The 12,091-nt window shown below is 37.9% G+C and overlaps 1 protein-coding gene across 1 annotated transcript in view; it reads left to right on the forward strand.

Annotated features, from left to right (window-relative positions):
• CUBN (cubilin) overlaps positions 1 to 12,091 on the forward strand; it is a 256,824-nt gene that overhangs the window by 158,225 nt on the left and 86,508 nt on the right. The window contains exons 39-43 of the mRNA XM_032880903.1: positions 1,531 to 1,723; positions 4,046 to 4,243; positions 8,931 to 9,077; positions 11,414 to 11,604; positions 11,766 to 11,949. Coding sequence (XP_032736794.1) covers positions 1,531 to 1,723; positions 4,046 to 4,243; positions 8,931 to 9,077; positions 11,414 to 11,604; positions 11,766 to 11,949 — 913 coding nt within the window. The remainder of the gene's footprint in view (positions 1 to 1,530; positions 1,724 to 4,045; positions 4,244 to 8,930; positions 9,078 to 11,413; positions 11,605 to 11,765; positions 11,950 to 12,091) is intronic.

Consider the following 12,091-nt stretch of genomic DNA (forward strand, 5'->3'; position numbering starts at 1 on the left):
TTACCCTTTCTAGGTTAATGATGAAAAGGTAATTCTGGTACTGTATTTATTATCTTTGGATTCTGTAAACAAGTTTGTTTTAGCATCATTGTAATTTACCTGTTAGGCTTTGTCTATGCATATTTGTATATCTTAGTTAATTATTTATTATACCTCATATCCCATTTTCTTGTGTATTCTTATGTTAAAAGTTTGAAGAATCATTTTAAAATAAATAAATAATTGTGGTGGTTATTGCCATCAAGACATTGAATGCTATTACATTCTTTATTTTAGCTTTATTCAGGTACGTTTGGCAAATAAATATTGTACGCATATAATATATATAAGATGTACATCTTGATGTTTCAATATATGTATCCATTGTAGAATAATCACCACAATCAAGCTAATTAATGAATCTACCACCTTGCATGGTTGTCATTTGGATTTTGTGTGTGTGTGTGTGTGTGTTGAGAATGTTTAAGATTTACCCTCTTAGCAAATTTCAAGTATATAATACGGGCAGTATTATATATTACGGTATTAGCTACAGTCACATTGCTGCATATTAGATCTCCGGAATTATTCATCTTTCATAGCTGAAACTTTGTAACCTTTGACCAACATCTCCCTATTTCCCTCTCTCCCCATCCCCTGCAGCCATCATTCTCCTTTCTCCTTCTATGAGTTTAACTATTGTATCAGATCCTCAAAGGCCAGGATTCCATTGTATTCATCTTGGGTCTATAGTGCCTCACATAGAATTCAGTACCTAACAGATGTTCAGTATGTGTGGAAATCATCCTTACAGTCTGACAAACTTAGCTAATAAAGTAGCTTCAGTAGAGAAATTTACAACAATTACAATGAACTTGCTCCAAATTATTTAGAAGATGAAGGGAAGGATAGGAAAGGTGGATAGCATTCATCCACATGTGCTGAAGAAAAAAAATGTGCTCCATGCCATTTGTTTGTAATGATCAAAATATGTCTCTAAATAGGTGATTTAATATTTTAAGCCAACTAAAAAATTATTGAGTACTTTGAATGTATACTGATCCTTTGCAAGCTGTGATTCTTTTGTTGTCATAAATTCTGATTTCCGTTATGTGTCCACTTTCATTAAACCTTTCCTCTTTCTTCTTGTTTTATTCCTTTCTTTCTAATTCCTTCTTCTGAAGCTCCAAAGCATTCAATAAGATCTATTGTTGTGCAACCATCTTGATTCCTACTTTTCCACCCCCAAATTATTCTGTAAATCAAATAATGAGCTATATCACATAGAGCTTGTGCATTAACACAATTCTGCAGCAAAGATAAAACTATTTTAAAACACCTTAAATTTTTTGCAATCATATTTTATATTTAATGGTGGTTTCTATTTAGACTGATATATAATGTTTATTTATTTTTTCCCATTTTGATGAAATTATGATAACATAAGGCAACCTTTCAGTTTTCTTTTTTATGAAGAAAAATAGAAGTAATTGCCTAAATTCAGTGCTCTATTATCAGTTTTCCTTTTTTTTTTCTCTTTTTTACATGCAGATTTATGATGGCCTTGGCATTCATTCCCGCCTAATTGGAACTTATTGTGGTACCCAGACCACAACTTTTAGCTCCTCTAGAAATTCTTTGACATTTCAGTTTTCTTCTGACTCTTCAATCACGGGGAAAGGATTCCTTCTGGAGTGGTTTGCAGTGAATGCCTCTGTTGAACCTTTACCTACTATTGCTACAGGTGTGTTTGGTGATAAATGAAATTTTGCTTAGGGGCTGATATGTGTGGGTTAGTCATTCAAACGGTCTACCATAACAAAAGCCAAATACATAAATGACTAAGAAGAATAAGTACAGCTCTAAAGCCCTTCCTCTGTTCAGGTGTTCTTTTAATTTCTTAAAAACTACATTTTCTAAAAAACTGTACGTTTGCTTTTTAAAAATGCTTGTTTCCCATCATATTTTTAAATTTTAATTAGAGGTTCGATATCCATGAGGCATTCTTGTTATAATTTCTTTTTCTTTCTTTCTTTCTTTCTTTCTTTTTCTTTCTTTCTTTCTTTTTTTTTTTTCTTTTTGTTTTTTAGTGAGAGAGGGCACGCAAGAGGGGTGGAGAGGCAGAAGCAGAGGGAGAATCTTAAGCAGGCTCCACAATCAGTGCCGAGCCAACGTACTCAGCATGAAATCAGATGAGGGCTGGATGTCATGACCCTGAGATCATGACCTGAACCGAAATCAAGAGTTAGACACTTAACTGACTCAGCCACCCAGATGGTTCTACTTATAATTTCTAGAAATCCCTTCAGATATCTCTGAAAACATGATTTGTAGGTACTATGTGGGCTCACACACACAAATGCACACATACAACATTATGGATCAACTAGTAGACAGAATTAATTGTATTTCCTCTCTATTTCATTTTAAATGTTCTTTTAGAAATGCTTCACTTTCTCTTTAGTTGGTTGCAAACCTTCATGTTTCATGGTAAAATTAGCCCAATTGTTAAACTTTTATTTTGCTATGTTTAAAACCTCTTTAATCCCCTCAGTAAGCAGTGTTTGGGGAGACTGATTTTTCCTTAATAACTTGTTTAAACAGCTTTGAATGGCTTTTATGGGGTGACGTGGAAGTTTGACAGACATTTCTTGGAGGATATTGTCAGTCCTTGGTATAAGTTGAACCCTGAACAACACAGGTTTAAAACTACATGGGATTTAAAATATCCACTTATACGAGGATTTTTTTCAATAAACACAGTCCAGTGCTGTAAATGTGTTTTCTCTTCCTTGTGATTTTCTTAGCATTTTCTTTTGTCTAGCTTACTTTAGCATTGTAAGAATACAGCACATAATGCACATAACATACAAAATATGTGTTAACTGACTATTTATGTCATCACAAATGTCTATAGAAGAATGATCCGTAATAGTGAAAAAGCACAAACAACCCAAACGTCAAACAGGTCGATAAAATTTAATGCAGTATATCCACACAGTGGAGTGCTAGTCAGCCTGAAAACAAGGAAATGAGTGAATGAAGGGAAATGAAGGAAATATTGATGTGACGCCTGATGCAATACAGATGAACCTTAAAACACGATGCTAAGTAATGAAGCTCGATAAAAGCTAATCACATACTGCGTGACTCTATTTACATGAAATGTGAAGAACAGACAAATCCATAGACAGAGACCGAAAGTTGATTAGTGGTTCCCATGGACAGGTAGAATGGAAAACAGGCAAGTGATCAGTGGTAATGGGTATAAAGTGTCTTTGGAAATGGTGAAAATGTTCTAAAATGATCACTGATGGTTACAGAACTTTTTGAATATATTACAAACCACTGATTTGTATAATTTAAAAGGGTAAGTTTTATGAGATCTACAGAATAGTTCAATAAAGCTGCTTTTAAACAGTCAGAAATAATGGCTGTTTTATACATTTTACCAAATTGAAAATTATTTCAAGGTTGCCCAGATATAAATTACATGGTGAATAGCTGTGTTGAAAAAGTGAAGATTGAAATCCAGAAGAAACAGAAATAATAGCAATAATACCGTTCATCTACATGGACTAACTTCATGCTCAACAAATAACAGACACTAGCCAATAAATGGGCTGTGTGGCAAAACTATGGTGAAAAAAGCAGAATAAAGTGTGTTTTTCTTACACAAAAAATAAATTAAGGGAAATAATAGCTGTGTGAGTCAGCAGATTTAAGAAAATATTTCTAGGGGCATCTGGGTGGCTCAGTGGGTGAAGCCTCTGCTTTCGGCTTTGTTCATGATCTCAGGGTCCTGGCATCGAGCCCCGAATTGGGCTCTCTGCTCAGCAGGTAGCCTGCTTCCCCCCCTCTCTCTGCCTGCCTCTCTGCCTACTTGTGATCTCTCTTTCTGTCAAATAAATAAATAAAATCTTTAAAAAAATATTTCTAGATTTCTTTGAGAACTCTGTTTTAATTGGTTGTTTCCTCTCAGTTCAGGGCTGCCACTTGAAAACCAATGTGCTAGATTCTCTCCCATCAGAGGTATTTGACAGATGTCATTTTTTTCCTTCGACAGGTGCTTGTGGTGGCTTCCTGAGGACAGGAGATGCGCCTGTCTTTCTCTTCTCCCCAGGCTGGCCCGAAAGCTACAGTAACAACATTGATTGCATGTGGCTTATTCATGCTCCAGATTCAACTGTGGAACTCAACATCCTTTCCCTGGACATCGAAGCTCACAGAACCTGTGACTATGACAAACTTGTGATAAGAGATGGTGAGAAACATTTAAACAAGTGTCAGCCCTAACACATATTTAGTTAATGTTCAATTATGATAATACCTTTTTGCTGCTTCCATCCATTTTGTATGGAAGTTCCCAGATACTATGGTCAATGAGGACACCCAATACCTGAGTTGGCCACAGTTTCTAAAGAATGCAAGGAAAGTATTAAATGGTCTGTCACAAATGAATGTACATACTATGTCAGGGACAGCCTTACATTCCTAAAAACAAACAAACAAACAAAAAACAAAAAAGAAAACACTTCCTTTGGCTTAAGTAGGAAGTAATAGTCTGAGTTTCCAGGTGATGCTGTTGAAAGGCCTTGGAGATAAATTTTGATATTTTATACCTATAGCTTTAAGATCCAAGTGTGGAAAAGTATGTATAATTGCAATATATTCAATTCTCTTTGTCTGCTGAATCTCTGGATAGAGTAGGCGGAATGAAGGCTAACATTTTTCATCTTTTCTCTGTGTGGGTGTGGTGTTGCTATGCAGTAAGGGATAAGCATAAGGCTAATATGCAATATGTACAAAATTATGCTTCACGGTTCACATTTCAGCCACACCCCAAACCCACTAAAATAGAAACTCTCAGGATGGGTCCTAGATCTGTGATTTAAAAAACCTTCCAGGTGGGAAAGTAAGGCAGGATTGTGCAAACTGCAGAGTCAGATTCTACCTTGGTTTAAAATTTTGATATTTTGACCATTTTACATTAAATTTTAATCTTTCAAATATTGCACTAAAATATTATTTATCTTGATTTCTAAGGTCTTTGGCCCCTCCTTGAATGTTGCCCATGATGCAAATAATTCTCTTGCCTGTGCTTTGTCCCTGCCTCCAAGAGGATACTGACGGTCTTTAAAGTTTGAGAACCACTACCCACCATGATAAAGACTTTAAGACCTCACATGCCTACCTAGAGGGAACATCACTAGGGAGGTGTAAAACTGGAGAACAGAATTAAAGGAGCCGTTGCTAAGAAGGCAGGCTCAGTATTTTTTAGTTGCCTGTCTTTTAAGATATGTGAAAGATATAGAATATTCTATGAATTTCCCAATTGTTAGTTTTTAAAAATTAATGAAAAATACTTCAGAGTATTTTGTGGACTGAACGTGTTTGCTTTTTGCCCATAGTTTACTCGGATGCAAGCTCTTGTCTCCCTTATCCGTTACCCTAGACTTCCACGAAGTACGGTTAGGAAATGGCCGAGGGTTTTATTTTCCTTTTGTTGAGTCTGGGGCCCAAGACTCAAATCAATCATACAAATAAGATGAGATGATAAATCTTAACTTTTCTCCCTTTTCCTATCAACCATCAACTGTTAGCACATTGCCCAGAGAAGTTATCATCTTTTCTCAAGTGGAGGCATTCCTGTGGATGTAACTTTCCATGTAATGATATGAGTGTGTCCTTGCACACATATTCTGAGTGTTCAGAATCTAGTAGGATCTTTAAAAAAATGTCTTCAGTAGGTAACTCCAGTAATGAAGTAAATTATGGTTACTCTTTTAACATGCACTTTCTATTGAGTTGCTTTTTGTTTCACCAATAATTTTTCTTAGAAGGCTGAACCCTGAGAGTTGTTTTCTTCTTCTGTGTGACCTTGCACAGAATGCTAAGTGTCTCCAAGTCTGTTTTATTGTCTGTGAAAGAGAGAGCAGTATCTACTTCTTGAAGTTGTTATATCTGGGAGCATGATACATTCCCTAGCAAAAGTCCTGGCATTTATATGTGGAATTCAGAATTATTTAATTTGGATTTCAATTTACTTTGTTAGAGACATTTCTAAAATAGTTTTCATCATAAACTATTTATAGACTGGAAAGTGTCCTTACTGAGACATAGAGCTTGGGAGCTCAGCAATTTGACTTATACGCCAAAACAATGACAGTGTTTTAAATTGGAGTGTGACCTATCCAAAGAGATTTTTATTCACAACATGAGTAGGTACTGAATAGGATTATTAGTTGCCCCTATGTTTCTTTACACATTCAAGAAGTAGCTTTTGAGTGCCGACTGTAGCAGTTGGTGGGAATTTTGTTCATTTGCACAGTGTGTAGTCTACATTTAGAATGAAATTTCAAGTCCCACTCCAATTGTTTGTTCTTTGTTCAGACAGTTTTTTTTTTTGCTTCTGAGGAGCAGAGGCATATCAATCACATTCTGAAGCAAATATCTAAAGCCATTGACCTCAAGCAATAATATTTACAGGCCATTTGTGCCATTGGCCAGTCATCACAGACCTTCAGCCTGTGGTCCGTGGTCCCAGGCTGGCTGCGGACATTTCTTTTTTTACTTTTTTTTTTTTTTTTAAGATTTCATTTATTTATTTGACAGAGAGAGATCACAAGTAGGCAGAGAGGCAGGCAGAGAGAGAGAGCAGGAAGCAGGCTCCCTGCTGAGCAGGGAGCCAGATGCGGGGCTCGATCCCAGGACCCTGGGATCATGACCTGAACGGAAGGCAGAGGCTCAACCCACTGAGCCACCCAGTCGCCCCATGTCTGAGCCACCCCAGAGAGGGCTCTGCAGCCTTCCTAGGAGTCCTGAATCACTCTCCCACCTGCTTATTCATTTTATAGGACTGTGATGGTTCAGTCCTGAATCCATTTTTCCCAGACCACATAAAACAAATTTTACATACCTAGGATTCCCCAAATTGAGGTTCTGTGTGCTACATTGGCTCTAGAAAAAGTTAAAACAACAACAACAACAAAAACAAACAGAAAAAAGAGGAGGAAGAAAAAAAAATAATGTTGTTAAAAATCAATAATCCTATTATTTATAGATATAAAATGTAGTTTCTTTGTTATCCTAGAGATATCATTTAATAGCATAGTTTGAACACTTGGAGTTATTTAGCTAGGGTTTTAAATCCTTGTTGACTTCTATACTCTGTGCCCTTGGGCAAATTATATATCTTCCCAAGACTATTTCCTGTTTACAAAACTGGGATAATAAAAATACCTACCTAATAGTGTTATTGTGAGTATACAGTCTGATAGCACATGTAAAGCACTCAAAGTGATAATAATAATTGCTTGATAAATGTCAGCTATTGGTAATCTTGGCTTCTGTTTCTACATCTCTAAAATGAGGAGTCTTGATCAGCAAGAGAATCACCAGACCACTCTATAGCCTTTACCTTTGATTTTCTCCTCTTCTTAAAGATGACATTCATCCCTGCTACAACCCATATGGTAAAGTTGCAGAATGTTCTAGAAATACCTCAGTATTTATTACAGATACTGGGGGGAGAAACAAACCATCATGTGGTTATTGGGTTATCTACCAACTCATTAGTTAAGTAACTTATACATAATTATTTGGAGATGAGCATTGTTTCATCAGACAGTCTGAGGTGAAGTTTAGAAAAGAAATAAACATCAATAGACCCTACACTGTCTCACTGAGAGAGAAACTATGCACCTATGATAAAAAAACAACATACAATAAACTTCAAAATGTGATATAGACAAAGAATAAGTCAACAAAAACAATTTGAGGTGAAATGTATAGTAAAATATCACAGCAAAGATAGCAAGTGCAGATAAGATAAGATAAGATAAGATAAGATAAGATAGCAAGTTACAGAGAGAAACTTTTGAATTGTGAAAAACACGAAACTGTCCAGAGGTCAGAAACCCCGTGAAGAATGCCTTTTAAGCATCTCCTCCTATAGCTATGCCAGGGCAGTTGTCATCCCAGACAACACCTTGCTTTCTGAAGTAGTTAATAATGAGTGAGTTTTAGGCGGTGATCAATGTCAGAGGGATTCATTTCGCTGGTTTCATTAAAGGGGCAAATTTCCTCATGTCTCATGTTCTATTTTTGGTTTTTATAAGCTTGAAGTCTATTAATTATTTTTCTTAGAGAAGAAAACCATGTATTTTCCCAGCCAGGAATCCAAATATTTTATAATTTCCTTTGTTCCACTCTGATTTTGATTGTGGCTTTTTTCCAAGTTGCTTATGTCCAAGAGTAGTAAAAAGAACTATGAAGTGACCCAGTTGTCGTCTGATTCTCTCCCTGGAGGGCACACTTGATGAAACTGTCTTTTCTCATCCTCCACACAGGTGGACATAAGTGTGTTCTTTTAATTAAAAAAAGGACAAACAACATCAAACAAATGAAAAGTTAAAAAAAAAAACACAAAATCACAGTCACAACTAAGAAACTCTCTGCGGCTGAAGAGAGGGTCATAGAAACGTTGCACACCTCTTGCCAAACGACCTTACAACATTAGTATAGAATCCGAGGCTGAAGAACCAATCTTGTCTCTCCTTTAGATACTTGACCTTCAGTGATCCGACTAATTTAGCTGAGTCTCTAACATACACGTTGGCACTGCTCCTCCGTCATTTCCCAGCCCCCATGTACCCTGATTTTGAGTTTTAGTGCTGGGCAGAACTGTAACCCAGTTTTTAGAAAGACAGTGGGAACTGTCAGGAGACTTTAACATAAAGGGTAAAGCAAAAGATAGGCAGCACGATTAGGAGCTGGAACCAGAATGATGTGACCCCTGGAGGAGGTCCTTATATTTGAGAATCTCGTGATCTCCTAGGAAGGGTGATGTTCTGAGAAAAATGTATGAGCTACTTTGCGTTGCAAAGGAAGGTGGAGAAGATTCTGAAGACATCATATTTTGCCACTGACATTTCCTTTCTTTGGCGTAGGAGACAGTAACCTGGCCCCGCAGCTGGCCGTTCTCTGTGGCAGAGAGCTCCCGGGACCCATCCGGTCCACCGGCGAGTACATGTTCCTCCGGCTCACCTCGGACTTCAGTGTAACTGCAGCGGGCTTTAATGCATCCTTTCACAAAAGTAATATGTTCAGGTGTTTTTATGTCACGTCGTGTCCTCTCACCTCATCCTCTCTCTCTCTCTCTCTTTCCCTAATACCTTCTGCTTATTTTTCACATGGGTCTCACCCAGCCTCTGGATGGCTATCCTTTGTCAGCTACTAAGTCTGATCCAAAAACTGAGGCCGAGTGAAACATAGGGATTCCCTGCCTTCAGGTCTCTGGGTGGGGGGACATCTCCCCCCACCTCTGCAATGAGGTGTGTTCCTGGTAGCCCAAGAATGAAATTTTTTTAAAAGATTTTATTTATTTATTTGACAGACAGAGATCACAAGTAGGCAGAGAGGCAGGAAGAGAGAGAGGAGGAAGCAGGCTCCCCGCTGAGCAGAGAGCCCAATGCAGGGCTCAATCCCAGGACCCTGAGATCATGACCTGAGCCAAAGGCAGATGCTTAGTGACTGAGCCACCCAGGCACCCCAAGAATGAGATCTTTAAAACAATTCTCCAGCCTAGCTAAGGGCTTCAAATAGAACAGAACCAGACCGCACTTATCCATAACACATCGAAGGAATGGTAAGTCAGAGTAATCTTCAATCTAAGAAATAGAAAAAGGAAAATAGAAGATATCTTGAAAGCTCTTGGTTTCAATCACTCATGGGAGGGTTGGCTGGAAGAGTTTGCTTCTCTTGAAATATGAGTTTGATGACTCAGAGAATGTGCACCATACGTGGGTGGCGATCATGTGTAGTATGATCAAGACTTCCAAAACTTGATAAAATGGGAAGTCCAATAGTAAGTTTAAAGCCAAACAAGATTAAAATTAAAGAAGTAGTCCATGAAATGTGGACCATCGAAAGACACTCATGCTTTTAACAAAAAAGCATAATTTTAAAGTAGACTCTCGATATAGACATTAAAAATTCATCTAATATTTCCTGCACTGTTATAGGTGTCTTTTAGAGAGTAGGGAGCAATGGAAGATAAATTATCTCCTTCATGCTCAGGGAGGCAGGCTGCATAGTGGTTTAAGAGAATGGGCTTTGAAATTAGACAGACCTAAGATAAATTTCCATCTGTGATTTAAGTAGTTGTGTGAACTCACTGCACTCCCTTGCTAAGCAGCTCAGCCCCTGACAACAGGCAAATTAATGCCTGCTCACTCCATCCACTGTCTTCTTCTGCTCCCAGTCTCTCTCTCCTGTACATGTGTATGACAGATGTACCTGTGCACATATAAATGTATGTACCTGTGTGTGCACACACACATGTACATGCTGGATGGCTACATGTCTAGAAGGTATCTCCAATTTAACATGCAAAACCTATACTCTGCTTCCCACCCTCTTCCACCCTCCAAACCTGCTCACTCCATGCTCTTTACAATCTTGATAAATGGAAAGTACATTCTTTCCAGTTGCTTAAGCCAAAAATCTTGACATCATTCTTGATTCTTCTCTTTGTCTTACACCCTGTGTCCTAACCATCAACAAATTATAATGATTCTACCTTCCCAATATATTTAAATATATTAAATATATTTATATATTTTTACCCAACCACTTCCCACCTTTTTCCTTCTACCACCCTAGTCCAAACCCTATCATCTCTCCTCGGACTCAGGCAGTCACCTCCTTATTGGATACCCTGACCGTGCATTTCCCTGCCAACCCCCTTACAGTCTAGGTATCACAGACAGAACAATGCTTTTAAAATATAAGCCAGATCACGCCATTCTGATGCTCAAAACCCTTGAATGTCTTCCTCTCTTACTTAAGTCCTTTCAGTTTCCTGCATGACCTAGTGCTGCTTCCTTTGGGATCACTCACGGTGCCTCATTAATTTTGACTTACATGATGTACCACTCAAACCTTTACACCAAGTGTTTTCTGAACTGGAAAGCTCTTCTCTCACAAAGCCATATGGCTTGATCCCTCATTTCTGCAGGTCTCTGTTCAGGTGATACCATAACAACGAGGCCTTCTCTAACTTCCCCAGACAATACTATGCCATTTTCTCTGCCCCTATTCACTTTTCTTTGTAGAATTTATCCCCACCCCACATCTTATATATGTGTTTATTGTATGTCTTACTCATCTATAAAGTAAGCTTCTGAAAGTAATTTGTCTCTGTTGCTTATTTTGTTTCCAGATGTAGGAAAAAACCACAAAATGAATACTCTGTCATCTGTGCTGAACACAAGCTTATTGGGCCCGTCATTTCTTATACTTCGGTCCTGATTCATTTCAAACTACATTTCTGTGGCCTACACTTTAAAAATCCTCATGAAAAACAGGGAAGCCTAAAAATCCCGCTGTAAATGTCACTTAAGTAAATTACCTTTGTTGCTTCTCTGTAAAGGTTGTGGTGGATATTTGCATGCAGACCGAGGCATAATCACATCCCCTCAGTATCCAGAGACCTACGGTCCCAACCTCAACTGCTCTTGGCACGTCCTGGTTCAGAGTGGTCTGACCATTGCTGTCCATTTTGAACAGCCCTTCCAGATTCCAAATGGAGATGCTTCTTGCAGCCGGGGGGACTACTTGGTGGTAGGTCATGCTTGCCACCTTTCCTAATTATTAACTTTGCAGTCTTCATTCAAAAAAACAAAATGGCAATTCTTCTCTCTGGGGACATAAATTGGTAGGAGTTGGGCGCTCCATCTCTCTCAATCTGAAGGAATTGATGCGATTTTAATTTGTGTTCCTAGCTGAAAAATGGACCTGACATCTATTCTCCACCCTTGGGACTCCATGGAGGAAATGGTCATTTTTGTGGCAGTCGTCCTTCATCCACTCTGTTCACCTCAGATAATCAAATGTTTGTTCAGTTTATTTCTGATGCCAGTAATGGAGGGCAAGGATTTAAGATCAAATATGAGGCAAAGAGTTTAGGTAAGTATTTTCACCGAGCGTAATGCCTGTATTTTTCCTGCAGTTGCTTTGTCTTTCTTGTTTAAATAGATTTGAGGAAAAAATATGTAAAGTTTTCTTTTCTAAAGTAAGAATAATAATTTAACAAGAATAGCTACCTGTT

Source organism: Lontra canadensis, unplaced genomic scaffold (assembly GCF_010015895.1).
Source record: "Lontra canadensis isolate GAN:19392208 unplaced genomic scaffold, GSC_riverotter_1.0 scaffold72, whole genome shotgun sequence".
NCBI lineage: Eukaryota > Metazoa > Chordata > Mammalia > Carnivora > Mustelidae > Lontra > Lontra canadensis.